General features: G+C 38.6%; 1 protein-coding gene across 11 annotated transcripts in view; it reads left to right on the top strand.

The window, feature by feature from the left end:
* Window positions 1-22,181, top strand: part of MTMR3 (myotubularin related protein 3) — a 152,128-nt gene that overhangs the window by 79,338 nt on the left and 50,609 nt on the right. For 9 of the 11 annotated variants that reach the window (XM_087423981.1, XM_004429797.3, XM_004429796.3 and 6 more), the window contains 2 exons: window positions 2,553-2,605; window positions 19,437-19,519. Coding sequence is in view for 10 of the 11 variants with exons in the window: in XM_004429797.3 (XP_004429854.1) it covers window positions 19,517-19,519 (3 nt within the window). In the remaining variant the exon portion in view is untranslated. Of the gene's footprint in view, window positions 1-2,552; window positions 2,606-10,896; window positions 10,932-17,659; window positions 17,774-19,436; window positions 19,520-22,181 lie in introns of all 11 variants that reach the window. The other 2 variants (XM_087423979.1, XM_087423980.1) reach the window with 2 other exon arrangements.

Below are 22,181 nucleotides of genomic sequence, written 5' to 3'. Positions count from 1 at the left end.
TGAAGCAGACCTGCCTGAACCTTTTTGTTGAATCTGCCTGTTGTTTGGTACATCTCTTGGAACTTTACACCTGTGAAAACTTTACACAAACACTTCTGTATTAATGGACTTCTCATATCTTTGACAGAATAAATTATCAAATTTCTAAAACATGTTAGATTATTCTTATATTATATTTAGTGATTTCCTTGAATTGAATCTAGCGCCATCAATTCATTCTTACCCCTAGACTTGACCTGTCTCTTGGATTTAATTCCATCCCTCCCCCTGCCCCCCCCCAGTTATTTGCTGGGCGTACATCATCTACTTGGGAGGCCACATTTAAGGCCAGCATATCGTAGCTGGTGTTGCTTCCTTGGAAGCTACCTTTCATTTTTTAACAATATCATCCTTTTTCTACACCACAGGCCTTATAATTTTGCAGTTATCTTTCACAACTTGCTCTGCTTCTTTTTTCCCATTCCTAATCAATTACCAGGCTCAGGCGATTAATGCTTTCACACACTTTGGTCACTTTGGTGTCTTCCTCTGCATTTTCACTATCGTTGAGATATGGGGCCCTTAGCAATTCATATCTGAACTACTAGTCCAAGAACATCCTAAGTGACTTTTCCCCTCCAAACCATCCTACTTGCTGCTTTCTACTGTTGAGTACCACCACTTTCGTGTTATTATTCCCCTGCTCATAAAGCTTTTGGTTGTGTCCTGCCTTTCTAGTCTTATCTTCTTGAACACTCTCTTGATATTCTGACCTATTCTCTATTTCTCAGAAATGTCTTGCTTTCTTCGTACTTTGGTATCAACAGCCATCCTCTCTTGAATTACTCTCGTTCCTCTTTCTCTTTATTTAAATCCCACCCAATCTTTAAGAACCTGTTTGAGGGCCGGCCCCGTGGCTTAGCGGTTAAGTGCGCGTGCTCCGCTGCTGGCGGCCCGGGTTCGGATCCCGGGTGCACACCGACGTACCACTTCTCCGGCCATGCTGAGGCCGCGTCCCACATACAGCAACTAGAAGGATGTGCAACTATGACATACAGCTATCTATTGGGGCTTTGGAGGAAAAATAAATAAAATTATTAAAAAAAAAAAAAAGAACTGTTTGAAATTCTAGATCTCCCGTGAAGCTTCCCTGGGCTGTCCCTCCTCTGAATTCTGAGCACATGCATGTCATTGGACAGTTAACCTTGTAGTACATACTCTGACACTTCTTGAGTTACAGTGAGCTGTCTCATCATTTTTACGTGTAATACTTTTTAAGTGGAATGTTCCTTCACATATACTATTTCATCTGGTTCTTTTTTTTGTTTGTGTAACAGATAAGGACAAAGAGACTCAGCATCTGTTGTTTTTAACAAATGTTTCTTTATCATCCTAAAGTAAAATTCATAGATAATATAATGTACCTACAGACATAATTTAAAAAAATCCATTAATAACTTTATTATAGTATAAAGGAAAAAAATTATAATATGTATTTGAGTATTCAGATACTCAGCAAAAATTATACTCTAGCAAGAAAAGGTATATTACATATTTACAGCCTTCTCAACTTTCTTGCTGTGCTGTTTGTACCTTTTGAAACAGCTTTAACAAGACCAATCTTGATACTTAATATGGTTTGTATCTGAAATTGCAAATTATGAATAGCTTTATTTCCCTTCCCATATAGTGTGTGGTTAATATGGCCTGAGTTACAAAATTTAAATTAAAAGTTACTGGGAGACAAAAATGCTACTTGTAAAATGGTTAAAACACTTTATTATTGAGTGTTTAGCCTCCCTTTTATGGTTCTTATTCAGTTAAAAAAATGTTTCTGGAGGTTAGATGAATAATGTGCTATGTTGACTGACTCCTTAATTTTAGGATTTTGATATTTTTTACAGTCTTGTTCATGTATGTGACTTCATGTCTTGTAAACAGTCAGTCTAGAAGGATGAGTTGTTTGCAAATACTGAGAGAAATCCTTACAAAGGAATCAGGTCTGTTAGGTCTTTTATCTCTGTAAACGTCAGATTGTTACCTAGTTGTGACAAGAATTCTTTGTGTTTAGACTGTAGTCCCTCCTCCCCACCTCCCCACTGTGCCCTGGTTTTTTTTTCCCCTACACATAAAAGATCCCTTGGTAGACGCCAGTTATGTTTATAAAACACTTTAAACTACCAAGTCTAAGCCTAGATCTCCTATGATATTTTTAGTTTTTTAAAGTACTTGTTCCTGTAGTGGCAAAGGTTTACCTGAGAAGCCATCAGAAATGATGCTTGATTGATTGAGAAAAACCCTAAAATAGGAGTATCTGTAGGTTCCTGGAAAGTTCTGTCTGTATAGTTTTGCAATTTCCAAAGATGTGCTGAGGCCTCACTGGGCACATTTTGTGCAATTAAACATTCTAAAATCTGTGGTTGACTAAATAGTCCATAATGTAACAATTTAAAAAATAATGTATTGTCATGGCATTCTGTCTTCTTGAGAAGAGTCTTGTGGGGAGATCGAAGTGGCTTAACTTGATTCTTAGGATATTTGTCATTGTAAAACTACTGGTTTTTCTTTTGCAGATGTTCTTGTGAAACCTTCTAGTAGAAAAAGTTCTTGGGACAAACTTCATTTGGTAAGTTTGTTTTTTTCCCCCTACAACTCTCTCTGTACTGTTTTGAGGCAACGAAAACTAATTTACTTTCAATTTAATTTAAATTAAAGATTAATTTTTAGGGTCTGTTTGTGTACATAATTATTTAGATGAGCTCTTGTATGTTAACTTTAATGTTAAATCTCTAAATATGGTGTTTTTTTTCACTGGGACTCAAGCCAGGTTACTTTTTCCATACATAATTGTGCCATAATATAATATACTGTGCCTGGAAACTTGTGTTTAAGTTGAGATTAAAAATGAGTTGTCGCCATAATTTTTTGTTTAAAATGGACAGCCCTTAGCAATGTGGAGTTCTTTTAAATTGAAGCTTTATTCTTGTTTAGAGTTTTCTTGAATTATTATATATCTATCTGAAAATCAAAGCCTCATTACTAGCTGTTTAACTAGAAAACAAGTTCTAAAAAATTTGTTAGTCCTTTCCTTAGTGTGGATATTAATCCCTGCCCTGTCCTTCTTTTCATAGACCTGTGTTTATCTGTTTCTACCTAAGTCTTTATTATTGCCTCATGTTTCTGCCATCTTTTTAATTTAGGAAATTACAATCTAATTTTATTGAAAAGAGAACTTGTTGTTTTTAAGTTTCTAGATCCAAATCATTCCCTTGGTCCAAAACCTGTAGCTTGACATTGCCTTCAGAATAAGGATCAAGCTCTCCTTAGCATGGCTTTTTAGGCTTTCCACAAGTGGGCTTTAAACACATCTCCTGCAACTAGTCACCTGTTTTTCCCATACACTTAGAGCACCTTTTGCTGTGGCCTACTTACTATCCCTCAAATACTCTCCACTGTGCTTTTTTTTGTCTCATTCTTTGCTTGTGCTACTCCTATTCCCCCTTTGTCTTAGTAGCTCAGAATCTGGTTGGTTCAATCAACCATTAAAAGCCTGAGTGTTCCAAAAAGCCTTCCTTGAGTGCTGAGATCAGAATCCATTTCTCTGTGTTTTGCATCCTCATGGAATAATATTTCTACATTGCTAATCACACTCTGCCTTATTAGTCATTTGTTTGTTGCCCCCACAGGATTGTGAACACCTTGAAGGCAAGAACTATCCTCATATTTGAATTTTCAGTTCACACAAACATTCCCTGAATCCTGGGATACCAGTGTCTTCTCAGTATAATTTCGTTTTAATTAGGATTTTTGTTTTTGTTCTTTTTGGTAAGAATAAGGGAGAATAGATTCTGTGGTTCTAATAGAGGTTAGTTATCATAATCTTGTTGATTCAGGGTTTTTTTCCTTCTGTATATAGTGAAGGATTTATATTATATATACAGTCTGTGTCCTTGTAGTCCAACTTGCTCTGCATCTTGCTTGGTTGAGTTATTGTTTGCAAGTGTAAGTTTTAGTTATTGAGTAAAGAATTGAGTAATTTCTCCTTAACAGATGCCTGAAAGATGAGGTACCATATTCAGTAGGAAGATTAAATTATATTTTACTTTTGTAAAGATTTCTCAGAAGTCACATCCATGGAGTGGTACTGATGATGGAGGCCAGAGAAGCCTGCAGATCCCAGCTGTCAAATTTTCATACATATATTAAGAAAAGAGAAATCATTTGACTGTAATACTTGGAATAAGAATCTTATCCTTCATTTGGCCCAGTGGGTCACATATTAGACCTTTAGAGAAGGAAATGTAATGCCGGCGTATTACTTGGCTCTGCAGTGTTTAATTTTTAGATTGTCATAATAATGTAAATGTTTATTGATTTTTAACTTTATTATTAACTTTAGATAAGGCATCTAAGACTTAGATTCTGTTTGCAAAACAGAATGAAGAATTGTTACATTCTTATCTGAAGAAACATAGTCTAGGTTTAGAGGGAAAGATGTGAGATTATTAAATTAATTTTTAAGCCAGGAAACATATCATTTGATTTAATATAATATGGGTCCCAGATTGAAAGAGACTAAAGAGGTACAACAGCTAGATCCAATATGTGATCCTAGACTGGATCCTTTATGGAGGGAAAAAATCACTGTAAAGGATATAGCTAGGTCAGTTGACCAAATTGGAATATAGAAGGTAGATTAAAATACTATATCAACGTTAAATTTCCTGAATTTGTAAACTAGTGCTGTGATTATTTAAGAGGTTATTTATTTATTTATTTTTAAAGATTTTATTTATTTATTTTTTCCCCCAAAGCCCCAGTAGATAGTTGTCTGTTATAGCTGCACATCCTTCTAGTTGCTGTATGTGGGACGCCGCCTCAGCACGGCCGGAGAAGCGGTGCATTGGTGCGCGCCCAGGATCCGAACCCGGGCCGCTAGCAGCAGAGCATGCGCACTTAACCACTAAGCCACGGGGCCGGCCCTAAGAGGTTATTTTTGTTCTTAGGAAGTATATACTGAAGTAGTAAGGGGTAAAGAGGCATGGCATATACAACCCTCTTTTAATGGTTCAGAAAAAAATAAGTAACCGTATGTGCGTACGCATGCGTGCATGTATTTGTGTGTGTATATATATACATATATAGTAAATTTATTTATTTTTATTTTTAAAATTTTTTTGGTGAGGAAGATTGTACCTGAGCTGACATCTGTGCCAGTCTTCCTCTATTTTGTATATGGGATGGCACTACAGCATGGCTTGATGAGCGGTGCGTAGGTCCGCATCTGGGATCTGAACCTGCGAACCCTGGGCTGCTGAAGTGGAGTGCCCTAACCTAACCACTATGCAACCAGGCTGGCCCCTAGTAAATTTATTTTTGAGAATCAAGGCTGCAGAAATAGTGACTCATGCAGAGATATGGGCAAAGATGGTTACTGTGGCTTTTTTGATTGTAATAGAAAAATGGAAATAACCTAAGTGTCTCAGCAATTGGTGAATGGTTGTTATGGTATATTGGAATATAATGGAATACTGAATTGCCATCTGAAAGTATGTACTGACACAGGAAGGATTTGATGCATTAATTGAAGAAAAAATTTGCAGAACAATGAATATAGTATGACCCTCCCCTCTCATTTTTTTTTTGGGGGGGGGTAGATTATGTGTGTCTTTGTATGTGCATAAAAAAGTGTCCTGGACAGAATTATAAAATAGTTAACAGTGGTTGTACTTAAGTGTAGGTGAAGTGAAGGGCAACAAAAAGTAAGAAGGGAACTTCTACTTACTTACTTAACTTTAAAAAAAAAATATGTTGAGATATAATTCATATACTATATATTTGATCCATTTAAAGTATATAATTCAGTAGCTCAGTATAGTCACAGTGTTGTGCAACCATCATTGCAGTCAATTTCTGAACATTTTGTCACTTCATAAAGAAACTCCATACCCTTTAACTATCCACCCCCCATTACCTTCCATCCCCCCCAGCCCTAAGCAACCACCATTCCACTTTCTATCTCTGTAGATTTCCCTGTTCTGGACATTTCATATAAATGGAATCATATAAAATGTGGTCTTTTGTGACTGGCTTCTTTTACTTAGCATAGTGTCTTCAAGGTTCATCCATATTGGAGCAAATATCAGTACTTCATTCCTTTTAATGGCTGAATAATATTCTCTTTTTGGATATACCACATTTTGTTTATCCATTCATTTGTCATTGGACATTTGGTGTTTCCACCTTTTGACTGTTTTGAATAGTGCTTTTATAAACATGTATGTACAAGTTTTTGTGTGGATATATATGTTTGTCTCTCTTGGGTAGATACCTAGGAGTAGATTTGCCGGTTAGGTGGTAACTCTGTGTTTAATCATTTGAGGAACTGCCAGGCTGTTTCCAAGGAGGCTGTACCAATTTATATTCCTACCAGCAGTATATGAGGATACTTGTTTACTTTTTACACCTGTATTTTAAAATTTCTTACAAGGAGCATGCATTATTGTTATAACTAAAAAATTAAGAAGTGTTAAACTACTTCTGTTAGACTAACAGTAATGACTCAATTTCTTCCTTTAGTAGTGATAGTATAAATACTGCTCTGGGACCCAAGTTTTGCAAGTCAGTTGCTGAATGTTTCTTAAGGATTTGTCATATTTGCTCTTTGTAGTTTTATAAGGACCTTCAGCAACTACTTGATTCATACTGGCTGTAGAGTTATCCGTGATCATTGTTTTTTTTTTATGAATTTGGAATTCCTATAGAAAGTTTATCTTTCCTCAGATGCTTAAAGTAGCATCTCTTACTTTGAACTATTTTTATCTGTTTTCTTATGTCCCCTCCTGGACCGTAAATTCTTTAATCTCTGTTAGCCCCAGCATCTAGGCCTTTACGTATTACTGTCAATTATATTCCAAAATACCTTTCACATCTTTCAGCTTTTATTCTATCTCTGCTGCCTCTAATCTAAATCAAGCCACCATCTTCCTTCCTATAATTGTCTCCTGATTCTCTCTTTATTCTTTTTGTTCTCCAATCCATTCACCACACAGTAACCAGAATGATCTTAAAATCAAATCCTGTCATTCTGCTGTTTAAAACCTGTCAATGGCTTCCTGTCGCACTGGGAATATTATCTATACTCCTTAATGTTTACATAATCTTTCTCTTGTACATTTCTTCACCTTCAAGTTGGGCCACTCTGTTTTCTGACTCAGTACATTTTGGCTATACTGGTTTTCTCCTTTTAATCCTTCAAAAATGCTGAGATCTTTTTCATGTGAGGAACACATGCTGTTCCTGTACCATAAACTTGCCGTTCAGAGAGCTTTTCTGACCACCTTATCTAAAGTAGGACTCCCATACCCCAGCCCCCCAGTCTCTGTCTCAGCATCCTGTTTGTTTTCTTCATCACGTTTAGCACAATTTGTAATTATTATTGTTTCCATCTTCTACACTGGAATATGAGCTCCTTAGTGCAGGAACCAGCATAGTGTCATACTGTGTGATACATGCTAGGTTTTCAGGTAGTTGTTGACTGACTTACTGAAGTGCAGCACGCCGTTTTACAGAGTCTTTATTTGGTGTAGAAATGGAAAGCATCATTTCTTGGTAATGACTATGTTTAAATTGAGACTTTTAATCCTAAGTGGCAAATCTTTGTCTTGGTTTTTTTGTACTCATTAAAAAAATGGACTTGACTGGGAAGATAGCTAATGTGGATATGTCTGCTGATCGAGAGTTTACTTTGTAAGTGAAATTTGATTTCTAGTTCAGTGTCACTGCAGGTGAGTACATTTCAGTTGGGACAGCTAATTCTGTGACGCCTGTGAGAGTTTTTCTTTAAATTTCACTAAAAGACACAATGTGTATTGGTATGCTCACTGTATGAGCACTGGTTTTCTGACAGCTAAAACTTTGACTCTTTAAATTTGTTGTTCAGTAACTGGGGGTTTTGAGGTAGAATTCCCATTGTTAAGAAAAACTTAAAATCTGAAATGTATAAAAGTAGACAAAATAGTTTAATAAATCTCCATTTACTTATCTCATTGGGCTTCAAAAGTTATCAACTCATGGCCCTTCCTGTTTTATAGACACACCTACTTATTCTATCTACTCCTTGATAAATCACTTCATCTGTACATATTTCAATTGTATATCTAAAAGATAAACTCTTTTTTAAAAAACCATAACCACAATAACATTGTCAATTATACAGAAAATTCATAATTCCTTAATATCATCAAATATTTAGTATGTGGTCAGATTTCCCTAAATGTCTCAACTTATTTTTATACTTTGAATCAGGGATCCAAATAAGGTCCATATTTTGCAGTTGGTTGACATATTATTTAAGTCTCTTTTAATCTATAGGTTTACCTTCCATCTCTCTCTTTTGTGTTGCAGGTTACTTAAAAAATTTGTGTTATTTGCCTGTAGTTTTCTAGTGTATAGACTAGATGATTATTTGCATCCTATATTTCATTAGCTGTTGTAAAGTGGTGATACCTATTTCTATCTTTCCTTCTTCATGTATTAGGTGGAATACTTCCCTTAGCAATTACCTGTACAGAGGTTCAGTTTGTATAGGAAAAGCAGGATAAATACTAATTCTTTCCCCTTATTTACCAGTTTTCAAAAAGAAGAGGTTGGTTATATAGCATCCTCCAGTGGTGACCAATAAGAGAGAGAGAGAATCATTATGAACCCATATTTAAATATATTGAAACTCAATCCATTGCACTTACTATTTTTGCTGAGATTATTCCATTTTTGGCTAGTGAGTCTGTTCAAGTCGGCCCCTAAGTCCTTTTGACATACCTTCAGTAGTTTTTGATAGTTTCCTTGCTTTCCAATTTAATAATATGTTCCAAAATCAAATTACACATTTTCTGTTCTAGACCTGGAATTGGCTGTTATTTCTCAGGAGGCCTGTCCTTTTGAGGTTGGAATTAGTCTTTAGAGACCATAGTCGAGATGCTTAGAATATTAATTGCTGCTGGATTGGTCCCATAAATTTTTTACAGTAAGTATTTAATGAAGAGTTTGATTATATTCATACTCTTCACTTACTTTTTTTATTGAGCTATAATTCATACCACATAAAACTCACCCTTTTAAAAGTATACAGTTCAAGAGTTTTTAGTATGTATATAATGGTGGTAAATACCACCATTATCTAATTCCAGAACATTTCTATTACCCCACAAGGGTACCCTGTATCCATGAGCAGTCATTCCTTGTTCCTTCCTCAACCTAACCCCTGACAACCACTAAGCATTTCTGTCTCTATGGATTTACCTATTCTGGACATTTCATATAAGTGGAATTGTACAATATATGGTCTTTTGGGCCTAGCTTCTTTTATTTAGTATGTTTTCAGAGTTCATCCATGTTATGTCATGTATCAGTATTTCAGTCCTTTTTATTGCTGAGTAATATTCCATTGTGTGGATAAACCACATTTTGTTTATTCATTCATCAGTTGATGACATTTGGATTGTTTCTGCTTTTTGGTTGTTATGAATAATGCTGCTGTGAATGTTTGTGTACGAGTTTTTGTGTGGACATATGTTTTCAGTTCTCTTGGGTGTGTACCTGGGAGTGGAATTGATGGCTCATGTGGTGACTCTATGTTGTTTTTTTTTTTTTTAAGGAATTGCCAAACTGTTTTCCACAGAGGTTGCACCATTTTACATTCCCACCAGCAATGTATGAGGGTTTCAGATTCTCCACATTCCACCTACATTTTTTTTTTTATTGTGAAATTTTTGTTGTACATTATTGTTTATCAGTCACCATCTAAGTACATCCCTCCACCCCCCACCCCCATAGCCCCTGGTAACCACCAAACAGTTCTATCCGTGCGTGTGTTGGTTTATCTTCCACATATGAGTGAAATCATGCCCTGTTTATCTTTCTGTTTCTGGCTTATTTCACTTAACATAATACCCTCCAGGTCCATCCATGTTGTTGCAAATGGGACGATTTTGTCTTTCTTTATGGCTGAGTAGTATTCCATGGTATATATATACCACATCTTCTTTATCCATTCATCAGTTGAGGGACACTTGGGTTGCTTCCCTGTCTTGGCTCTAGTGAATAATGCTGCGATGAACATAGGGGTGCATAAGCCTCTTTGGATTGTTGATTTCAGGTTTGTTGGGTAGATAACCCACTAGTGGGATAGCTGGATCATAAGGTATTTCTATTTTTAATTTTTTGAGGAATCTCCGTACTGTTTTCCACAGAGGCTGCACCAGTTTGCATTCCCACCAGCAGTGGATTAGGGTTCCCATTTCTCCACAGCCTCTCCAGCATTTGTTGCTTTTTGTCTTGGTGATGATAGCCATTCTAACGGGTGTAAGGTGATATCTTAGTGTGTTTTTTTTTTATTTATTTTTCCCCTAAAGCCCCAAGCGATAGTTGTAAGTCATAGTTGCACATTCTTCTAGTTGCTGTATGTGGGACGCGGCCTCAGCATGGCCGGAGAAGCAGTGCGTCTGTGCGCGCCCGGGATCCGAACCCGGGCAGCCTGCATCGGAGCGCACGCACTTCACCGCTAAGCCATGGGGCCGGCCCTTTAGTGTGGTTTTGATTTGCATTTCCCTGATGACTAGTGATGTTGAGCATCTTTTCATGTGCCTATTGGCCGACTGTATATCTTCTTTGGAGAAGTGTCTGTACATTTCCTCTGCCCATTTTTTGATTGGTTTGTTTTTTTGTTATTCAGTTATGTGTGTTCTTTATATATTATGGAGATTAATCCTTTGTCAGATATATGGTTTGCAAGTATTTTTTCCCAGCTGGTGGGTTCCCTATTCATTTTGATCCTGGTTTCATTTGCCTTGTAGAAGCTCTTTAATCTGATGAAGTCCCACTTGTTTATTTTTTCTTTTGTTTCCCTTGTCTGAGTAGACATGGAATTCCAGAAGATCCCTTTATGGCTGATGGTGAGTAGTGTACTACCTATATTTTCCTCCAGGAGTTTTATATTTTCAGGTTTCACCTTCAGGTCTTTGATCCATTTTGAGTTAATTTTTGTGTATGGCGAAAGAAGATGGTCTACTTTCGTTCTTCTGGAAGTGGCTGCCCAGTTTTCCCAACACCATTTATTGAAGAGACTTTCCTTTCTCCACTGTATGTCCTTAGCTCCTTTGTCAAAGATTAGCTGCCCGTAGATATGAGGTTTTATTTCTGGACTTTCAATTCTGTTCCATTGATCTGTGTGTCTGTTTTTGTACCAGTACCATGCTGTTTTAATTACTATCACTTTGTAGTATGTTTTGAAGTCAGGGATTGTGATGCCTCCAGCCTTGTTCTTCTTTTTCAGGATTGCTTTAGCTATATGGGGTCTTTTGTTGCCCCATATGAATGTTAGTATTCTTTGTTCTGTTGCTGTGAAGAATGTCTTTGGGATTCTGATTGGGATTGCATTGAATCTGTGGATTGCTTTAGGTAGTACGGACATTTTAACAATGTTTATTCTTCCAATCCAAGTGCGTGGAATATTTTTCCATTTCTTTATGTCATCATTGATTTCACTCAATAATGTCTTATAGTTTTCATTGTATAGGTCTTGCACTTCCTTGGTTAAATTTACTCCTAGATATTTTATTCTTTTTGTTGCAGTTGTAAATGGGATTGTCTTCTTGAGTTCTCTTTCTGTTAGTTTGTTGTTGGTATAGAGAAATGCCACTGATTTCTGTAAGTTGATTTTGTACCCTGCCACTTGGCTGTAGTTGTTGATTATTTCTAATAGTTTTCCAATGGATTCTTGAGGGTTTTCTATATATAAGATCATGTCATCTGCAAACAGCGAGAGTTTCACTTCTTCGTTGCCTATTTGGATTCCTTTTATTCCTTTTTCTTGCCTAATTGCTCTGGCCAGAACCTCCAGTACAGTGTTGAATAAGAGTGGCGCGAGTGGGCACCCTTGTCTTGTCCCTGTTTTCAGAGGGATGGCTTTCAGTTTTTCCCCATTGAGTATGATGTTGGCTATGGGTTTGTCATATATTGCCTTTATTATGTTAAGGTACTTTCCTTCTATACCCATTTTGTTGAGAGATTTATCATAAATGGATGTTGGATCTTGTCAAAAGCCTTCTCTGGTCAAAAGCCTTCTCTGCATCTATTGAGATGATCATATGGTTTTTATTCCTCGTTTTGTTAATGTGGTGTATCACGTTGATTGATTTGCGGATGTTGAACCATCCCTGCGTCCCTGGTATAAATCCCACTTGATCATGGTGTATGATCTTTTTAATGTATTGCTGTATTTGGTTTGCCAATATTTTATTGAGGATTTTTGCATCTATGTTCATCAGGGATATTGGTTTGTAGTTTTCCTTCTTAGTGTTGTCTTTGCCTGGCTTTGGTATCAGGGTGATGTTGGCCTCATAGAATGTGTTGGGAAGTGTTCCATCTTCCTCTATTTTTTGGAATAGTTTGAGAAGGATAGGTATTAAGTCTTCTTTGAATGTTTGGTAAAATTCTCCAGAGAAGCCATCTGGTCCTGGACTTTTATTTTTGGGGAGGTTTTTGATTACTGTTTCAATCTCTTTACTTGTAATTGGTCTATTCAGGTTGTCTATTTCTTCTTGATTCAGTTTTGGGAGGTTGTATGAGTCTAGGAATTTATCCATTTCTTCCAGATTGTCCAATTTGTTGGAATATAGTTTTTCATAGTATTCTCTATAATCTTTTGTATTTCTGTGGTATCTGTTGTAATTTCTCCTTTTTCATTTCTAATTTTATTTATTTGAGCCTTCTCTCTTTTTTTCTTGGTGAGTCTGGCTTAGGGTTTGTCAATTTTGTTTATCTTCTCAAAGAACCAGCTCTTTGTTTCATTGATCCTTTTTACTGTTTTTTTAATTTCAATTTCATTTATTTCTGCTCTGATTTTTATTATTTCCCTCCTTCTGCTGACTTTAGGCTTAGTTTGTTCGTCTTTTTCTAATTCTGTGAGGCGTAGTTTGAGGTTGCTCATTTGGGCTTTTTCTTGTTTGTTAAGGTGGGCCTATATGCTATGAGTTTCCCTCTCAGAACTGCTTTTGCTGCATCCCCTGTGAGTTGGTACAGTGTATTTTCATTTTCATTTGTCTCCAGATATGCTTTGATTTCTCCTTTAATTTCATCAATGATCCATTGGTGGTTTAGTAGCATGTTGTTGAGTCTCCACAGCTTTGTCACTTTCCTGGTTTTTCCCTTGTAATTGATTTCTAACTTCATGGCATTATGGTTGGAAAAGATGCTTGTTATGATTTCAATCTTTTTAAATTTATTTAAGCATGCCTTGTTTCCCAACATATGATTATGCTTGAGAATGTTCCATGCGCGCTTGAGAAGAATGTGTAATCTGCTGTGTTTGGATGGAGTGCTCTGTATATGTCTATTAAGTCCATCTCATCTAGTTTTTCATTTAGGTCCATTGTTTCCTTATTTATTTTCTGTCTGGGTGATCTGTCCATTGATGAGAGTGGGATGTTAAGATCCCCTACTATTATTGTGTTGTTGTTAATATCTCCTTTTAGGTTTGTTAATAGTTGCTTTATGTACTTTGGTGCTCCTGTATTGGGTGCATATATATTTAAAAGTGATATGTCTTGTTGGTGGAGTGTCCCTTTTATCATTATATAATGCCCTTCTTTGTCTCTCATTATCTGTTTTATCTTGAAGTCAACTTGGTCTGATGTAAGTATGGCAACACCTGCTTACTTTTGTTTGCCATTAGCTTGGAATATTGTCTTCCATCCTTTCACTCTGAGCCTGTGTTTGTCTTTAGAGCTGAGATGTGTTTCCTGGAGGCAGCATATTGTTGGGTCTTGTTTTTTAATCCATCCCACTGCTCTCTGTCTTTTGATTGGAGAGTTCAGTCCATTTACATTTAGGGTAATTATTGATAAATGGGGGCTGCTTGTTGTTATTTTATCATTCTTTTTCCAGTTCTTTTGCATTTCTTTTGTTTCTCGTCCCATGTGTTTTGGGCTACCAGTGCAGTTTGGTAGTTTTGTATGGGGGTTCTCTTAGTTTTCTCTTTCTTTATCGTGTGTGATTCTGTTCTGATTATTTGGTTAGTGGTTACCATGAGGTTTGTATAAAAAAATCTCATGGATGTGATAGTCCATTTTTTGATGGCCTCTTATTCCCTTAGACTAAGTCGATTCGACCCCTTTCCTCTTCCTCTTCTGTGTTGTTGTTGTCACATCTTATTCCTTCTTGTGTTGTGAGTTCGTGTTTAACATGATGAGGTTATATTTATGCTTGGTGCTTACCTTCCCTTGATCTTTGGTTTTATAATTAAGTGTTTGCTAATCTGTTTTGATAGAGGACTGCAATTTTTCTGGTTTTGATGACCTATCTTCCTCCACGTTCAAAACTTTGAATCCCCTTTCTCTTTTTTTCCTCAGGTATGGGGGCCTTCTTGAGCACTGCTTGTAGTGGCTGTCTTGTGGCAATGAACTCCCTTAGCTTTTGTTTATCTGGGATAGTTATTATTTCTCCATCATATCTGAAAAATATTTTTGCTGGATAGAGTATTCTTGGCTGAAAGTTTTTGTCCTTTAGAATTTTGAATATATCATTCCACTCTCTCCTAGCCTGTAAAGTTTCTGTCGAGAAATCGGCTGAGAGCCTGATAGGAAATCCTTTGTATGTTGTTATTTTTTTGTCTAGCTGCCCTTAATATTTTTTCTTTGTCGTTGACTTTTGCCAGCTTTACTACTATATGCCTTGGAGAGGGTCTTTTTGTGTTGATATATGTAGGAGATCTATCGATTTCATTCACTGGTATTTCCAGCTCCTTCCCCAGGTTTGGGAATTTCTCAGATATTATTTCTTTGAACAAGTTCTCTGTTCCTTTTTCCCTCTCTTGTGCCTCTGGAATACCTATAATCCTTATGTTGGATTTCCTAATTGAGTGGGATATTTCTCGGAGGGTTTCTTCATTTCTTTTTAGTCTTAGTTCTCTTTCCTCCTCCATCTGGAGCATTTCTGCATTGCTGTCCTCAGTATTGCTAATTCTTTCCTTCATAATGTCAGCTCTGGTGCTTAAGGCTTCCAGATTTGTCTTTATCTCCTCTACTGTGTTTTTCATCTCTGAGATTTCTGATTTTTTTTTTTTTTTATAGTTTCAATCTCTTCTGTGAAGAAACTCCTGATTTCACTGAATTGTCTGTCTGTGTTTTCTTGTATTTCATTAAGCTTTTTTATGTTGGCTATTTTGAATTCTCTGTTGTTAAGGTTATACATTTCTGTGCTTTCCGGGTTGACTTCTGGGTGCTTGTCATTTTCCTTTTGGTCTGGAGATTTAATATATTTTTGCATGGTGCCTGTTGGTGTTGGCTTACCTTTCCTCTTGAAAATATATGTTCACAGTTTCCTCTTGCTTCTGCTGGGTGGGGGTCAAGGGCTGTGTATTCTGGCCCACCACAATGCATGGGCACTCTTGTCGGCGCCTGGTTGATCTGCAATGTGGCTGAGTGGAGGCTGCTGGGGGGAAAGGTGGAAACAGCTGGAGCTGGAACGCAGCTAGGCTGAAGCAGCTGGGGCTCGGGTGCAGGTGGGTTGAAGCAGCTGCAGCTGAAGTGCCGCTGGGCCAAAGAAGCTGGAACTGGAGTGCGCCGGGCCGAAGAAGGAAAAGCTGGAGTGCACTGGGCCGAAGAAGGAGGAGCTGGAGCGCCACTGGGCTGAAGAAGCTGGAACTGGAGTGCGCGGAGCCAAAGAAGGGAGAGCTGGAGCGCCGCTGGGCCAAAGAAGCTGGAACTGGAGTGTGCTGGGCCCAAGAAGGAGGAGCTGGAGCGCTGGTGGGCCAAAGAAGCCGGAACTGGAGTGCGCTGGGCCAAAGAAGCTGGAACTGGAGTACACTGGGCCAAAGAAGCTGGAACTGGAGTGCGCTGGGCCAAAGAAGGAGGAACTGGAGTGCCGCTGGGCCAAAGAAGCTGGAACTGGAGTGCGGTGGGCTGAAGTTGCTGGCGCCAAGTCAGCTGGAGCCTGCGCACAGGCCAAGGCGAAGCAGCTGGAGCTGGGGGGTCGGGGGGGGGTGGTCAAGCCGAAGGAGCTGGGGCCGGGGCACGTTCCAGCCGAAAGAGCTGGGGCCGTGGCACGGTGGAGCCGGGGAAGCTGGGGCCATGGCTTGGTCCAGCTGGAGCAGCTGGGGCTGTGGCGTGTTGGGGACTAAGCTGCCGCTGCCTCTGGTGCGGGGGTGCAGGCTCGCCCCACTGCTGGTCGGGCTGGGCGCCTGGGGGCTGCTGCGTCTGGGGATGGGGCTGAGCTGAAGCGTTGCTGTGCTGAAGCACCAGTTGGGCGGGCTAGGTGGGGGAGGGGCGCTTTCTTTCACCTCCCTGATCTCAGAGGTTTCTCACCTCGTTGTCGCTCTCTGCTCTCCTGAGGGGCTAGCTTATTGAAACTACCCTTGCAACAGTTCCTCTCCCTCCATAGTGGGATCCCCTCGGGCTGTGAGGGGTCTTAGAGAGCATCAGTTTTCACGTGGCTAGCTGCCCCTTCCCCTCCTCTGAGAGCCGCATGGTCTCAGTCTCTGGGTCTGCAGTCCTTGGGGAAGGAAGGGAGCTCAGCTCCTCTTACCTCCTTCCACTTACTCTGGAGATTCCAGCACCTCAGTCCTCAGGTGTACAGCTGCCTGGGTGCCTCAGACGTCCCCTGTGTTGTGTGAATAGCTTCTGTTGGAATATGAATGTCCTTTTTGTTGTGTCTTAGAGGGGGAGAGTTCAGTGGGGGAAGCTCACTCTGCCATGATGCTGATGTCCTTTTTTTTTTTTTCTTTTGTGAGGAAGATTAGCCCTGAGCTAACATCTGATGCCAGTCTTCCTCTTTTTGCTGAGGAAGATTGGCCCTGGGTTAACATCCGTGCCCATCTTCCTTTATGTTATATGGGACCGCAGCCACAGCATGGCTTGACAAATGGTGTGGTGGTGTGCACCTGGGATGCGAACCCGAAAACCCCGGGCCGCCGAAGTGGAGCATGCGCACATAACTGCTGTGCCACTGGGCTGGCCCTTCCACCTACATTTTTGACATTAATATCTTCATCACTGGAGTTGCATTTTGTTTTTTTTTTTTTTGTGAGGAAGATCAGCCCTGAGCTAACATCCATGCTAATCCTCCTCTTTTTGCTGAGGAAGACCGGCTCTGAGCTAACATCTATTGCCAGTCCTCCTCCTTTTTTTCTCCAAAGCCCCAGTAGATAGTTGCATGTCATAGTTGCACATCCTTCTAGTTGCTGCATGTGGGACGCAGCCTCAGCATGGCCGGAGAAGCGTGCGTCGGTGCGCGCCCGGGATCTGAACCCGGGCCGCCAGTAGCGGAGCGTGTGCACCTAACCGCTAAGCCACGGGGCCGGCCCTGGAGTTGCATTTTGAATTATTTGTTTTGCAAAATGTATCAAATTCATTACTTCTGTTTAAATTGTTTAAGATATAGCAGTTTGCGTATGTAATACTGTCATTAGAAATTTAATTCTAACCCCCAAAATCCCTTTTGCACAACATTAGGACAGTTTTTTTTTTAATTCATCCAGCAGGTATTTCTTTTTTTTTTTGGTGAGGAAGATTAGCCCTGAGCTAACATCTGTTGCCAATCCTCCTCTTTTTGCTGAGGAAGAGTGGCCCTGGGCTAACATCTGTGCCCATCTTCCTCTACTTTATATGTGGGATGCCTGCCACAGCATGGCTTGATAAGTGGTACATAGGTCTGCAGCTGGGATCCAAACCCATGAACCCTGGGCCACCGAAGCGGAGCACGTGAACTTAACCACTATGCCACTGGGCCAGCCCAGCAGGTATTTCTTTTTAAAGTGATCTTTAAAACATTTCTTCTAATAATAAATTTATACTCCCAGAAATAATTTCTTTGCCTTCCCTCCTCTTCTTTTTAATTAATTCCAGCAGGTGGCCTCTACATACTGTTGCCACCCCATCTAAAACAGCAGTTCTTTGTTACTTCCCATCCCCAAACCTTGCTTTATTTTCTTTGTAACACTTACCCACTACCTGACCCACTACCTGACATAAACATATCTATTTATTTATTTCTTGTGGGGAAGACAGCTCCATGAATAAAGTTAAGCTCCATGAATTTTTTTGTAAACAGTTGTCTCCCCTAAATCTAGAACAGTGCCTGGAATCTAGTTGGTATTGAATAAATACTTATTGAAATGAATGAATAAGTGAGATAATTTTATGCTAATTTGTGTTCTTGAGCTAGGTAAATCACAAAGGTTTGTTTTGGGTTTGAAGAATAGTAAGAATGATAACTCTGACTTGGTTTGTTACTGCACCATTTGGTTCTTCCTCATCCTTCCAGCATCTAGACAATGTTCCCCATCCTGCACCTTCACAGAGTGGGGAAATCCATTTTTCTTATGATTTTCCCTCATCAGTAAATGGGAAATCCTTGCTTCCAGTTGCTGAAGCCAAAAAGTTTGACTTCTCTCTCTCTCTCTCTCTTATCTAATTCATGAGTTCAAATCGTGTGGGTGATAATTTCAAAATATATCCAGAATCCAGCAGTATTCCACTATTTCCATCACTACTATCTTGTAGTGATTATTGCCTTCTAACTGGTCTTCCTGCTTCTTCCTGTGCTTCTCAGCCCCTGAACAGTCTAGTCTATTCCCACCCAACAGCTAGAGCCATCCTTTAAGTCACCTCATGCTACTCCTCTGCTCACTACGCAAGGCTCCACATGTTCTGGGCCCTGTTACTCCTTTGATGTCCTCTGTTCCCTCACTTAGACTGCTCTTAAAGAGTTTACTTTGAGTATTGAATCCCATACTCCCTAAAATATCCTATATTCATGGAAGTTTAGCATACCAGACATCCTGGCTTTGCATGAAACTAATCTATTTTTTAAAAAAGCAACTTGTTAAACATGATAGTGCTGTTACTAGCCTATCTTTGAGTTTCTAGTTGAGTATTCCTCCCCCACCCCTTTTATTGTTTTTAAAAACCAGGTAAAGATATTAGCACAGTGTATGTGAGTTGTCAGATGATCATAGAATATTAGGGAAATAAGGCAATTTTTTCATATTTTGCTTATTACTAAGCCAGTTTGGTTCCCACAGATAGGGAGAACCATTTTGAATTTACAGGTAACTACAAAAACATCCCGTAGTATTACAAGAATATTGTTTTTTGCATTTGCAGGTTGGTTTTAATTATTATTGCTTTATTATTTTCATAACATTTTTTATATTACTGTCAACCTTAGGAACATGAGCCTTTGCTACTTTTTTGCCCAAATAGGTTAGGACTAGGAAGATTTTCACAAAGCCATTATGGAGTTTGGATTTGACTAATTGGAATTGTCTGGGTGATAATCAACTTCTTTTGGCTGACTCTGCTCATGTGTTTAAGTCCCTGTATGTGCAGTTCCTTTAATTAGGGTATGGCCAAGTAGGGGGAAAATTGCCAATTTTGTCCTTTTTTTTTTTCTTTTTAAAGATCCAGGCATAAAGGAAAGAAAAGTCTTGCCAGACTGAAGAAGGAGCGGGGATCTCTCCTCCTAATCTGGGCCTCCTGTCATGGTAAGTGCAAGGAAATAACAAGAAAATTGGAATTGACTCTATCTTGACAATTAAGTGAACACTGATAAGTCCATTGTTGCCCATTTTCTTTTTGTAAGAAATAATTTTACTTTTACTTTCCCAGAACTCTCTTCCTATCTCCTTTCTTATATTGTTTACTTAGTAATAATTACAGAGTATTCTAGTGTGTTAGAGCAGTTTCATTTTTATTAACTTTAATCCTGTGAGTTAGATATTGTTTCTTATTTTCAGTCAGATATTAAATGGAGCCAAGACTCAAACCCACAGTTCTTGGACTCGAGGTTTCTTATTCCTTTTCTAGGATGCAAGATGTAGTAAAACTTTTTGTGTGTTTGTGTGTGTTTGTTTGTGTATGTGGGAGAATTATGATATGGTTATATACATATCCTTTGTGAATTTACCTTTCTGGATAGAAGCAATTCCCTACCTTCCCTATTCTGTCTCTTTAAGGCAGTATTTTTATCTCAAAGACAGTGAAGAAGCTCTGCACACCCCTGCCTACATCCTTGACTAAAAAGAGCATATAATGAACATTTCAGTGACTTGTGGGCCATTTAGGGCCTAGTCCAGGCAGAGAAGATGGAGCAATGAGCCAACCACATTTCTGTCAATCCTGAGAATATGTAAACGGTGCTTCAAGGCTTAAAAAAGAAATAGTCCTCTGTAATATTGTCCTGCTCCTACCTTGTGATGTTTCCTAGATCCAACCTCTGTTTCATGCTGGCACACAAAGAAGGAATTGAAAAGGCCATGTTAATTTCAAGCTTCATTAGGGACATGGGTGGAAAATGCTTTTCAAAATTAAAAACAAACTAAAACAAAAGAGAAAAACTAGTTGTGCAGAAATGTCATATTAAAAGGAGGAGAAGGGTAACTGCTTTCATCCTAAAGCCGGCCCAATTTTTTCTTAGTTTGTGGGCTTAACAGCTTTCTGCTGTATCCTGTACCTAAACACTGATGAACTTTTAATATATTATGTCTCTGCACTGTATTTTATTTTGTTGCTTTTCCCCACAGAGTTTTTAGTGATTGAAAAAGTATTTGCCTAATATTTATATGGTATGTATGACAATGCTAATGAATAGCAAATGATGGGCTTATGAAAGCAGCTCTGTTCTGTACTGAGGGGTTGTCCTTCATTGTATACCACATAGCTAACAACAATGTGGTCCTCATCCTGGTGCTGCTGGGATCTCTGGTGCCCTGTTGACAGTCTTCCTGGTGTGCTCTGGAGATGATTCTGTGTGCAGTAATTGGGGAGCAGTATAGCCATGTGTCTTTTTTTTTTTTTTTTCATCATAAAGCAGCATTATAACAAGTTTTTACAAATACTCATTTACAAGTCTACCACCAAAACCCATGGTTGTATTCCTTTCTAAGTAGTCCATGTCCATGTGTATATTTTATTATGTATTTTATGTATATATTTATATGAACTTAAAACATAATTAAATTTCTGTTTTGCTTATATCACTGAAGGAATTAAACATTTTCCCACATTGACTCATTGGATTCCTAATGTTCATTTTACTAGCTGTATAACATTTCATAAGTTGTTGAACCATTGATTTAACTAGTATTAATTAATATATTCTGTTTTTAGCGTTTAGGATATATGTCCTTAATCCTACTATTTTGTAGATAATTCAAGAGCATTGAATTTTTTTTTCTTTTCCTTTTTCTTTTCTCTTCTCTTCTCTTTTCTTTCTTTTCTGTCCTCCCTCCCCTCCCCTCCCTCCCCTCCCCTCCCTCCCTTTTCCTTCCTTCCTTTCCCTCCTTCCTTTTCTTTTTCGGTCTGTCTGTCGTTCACTTCTGTACTAATTTGAATAATATCCTCTTTGTTACACTCCTAAAGGTTCTTAAATGAGATTGAAATCTGTCTTTTTTGGGAGGTTATGCATTAGGAAAATATGTTTTCATGTTTTATTATGTAAAATCTCAAGCCTATACAAAGAATAGTATGATGAAACCTGATATATGCGTCAGTCAGCTGTAATAATCCTCAATTCATATCCACACTTTTTCTTCTTTCTCCTTCACCTCCCACCTCTTTGGATTATTTTGAAAGAAATCCCAAGCATTTTATCAAGGGAAATTGTATTTTTGATGGCCTTCAATACCAGTCTTAAGAATAGTGACTGGAATTGCCAATGGGACTGATAATTACTTTTACTTTTACATTTTGCCAAGTGTTCCCACACACATTTCACTCTTAGGAGTAGGTAGTGTTCCAGGATAAAAAACTATATATGAATTTAGTTAATGGACATTTTGACAGGTCAGCAGTCTCTGCTCCTTGTGTTCTTTAAGTATTTATCTCTAATGTTGACTTCCCCTCTGAGGTATAGGCTTATTCTCTTACCTGCATAGTCTAGCCAGTAGCAGAAACTAGCCTGGAACTGTGGTGACTGATGCCTTTTCAAGATTTTTTAGGTGACCCCACTGACCTTATGGAGCTGGTGGAGACTAAGAGGTGCCAGATTCCACAATGTCTGGTCTTCCTCAACAATACCAGGAAATCGACCATGTGGAATACATTCTCTCTAATACCTATAAATTACTGCTTATAGCCTAGGAGAAATTTGTTTCCAAGCCTCTTATCAGGCCAACACTTGCCAGTTTGTTTCTTCTTTCCCTTTTG

This window comes from Ceratotherium simum, chromosome 35, assembly GCF_057802395.1.
Source record: "Ceratotherium simum simum isolate JZ-2026a chromosome 35, ASM5780239v1, whole genome shotgun sequence".
In the NCBI taxonomy this organism is placed as follows: Eukaryota; Metazoa; Chordata; class Mammalia; order Perissodactyla; family Rhinocerotidae; genus Ceratotherium; species Ceratotherium simum.
Note: the sequence above shows the minus strand (reverse complement) of the source record. Positions and strands in the feature narration are given on the sequence as shown.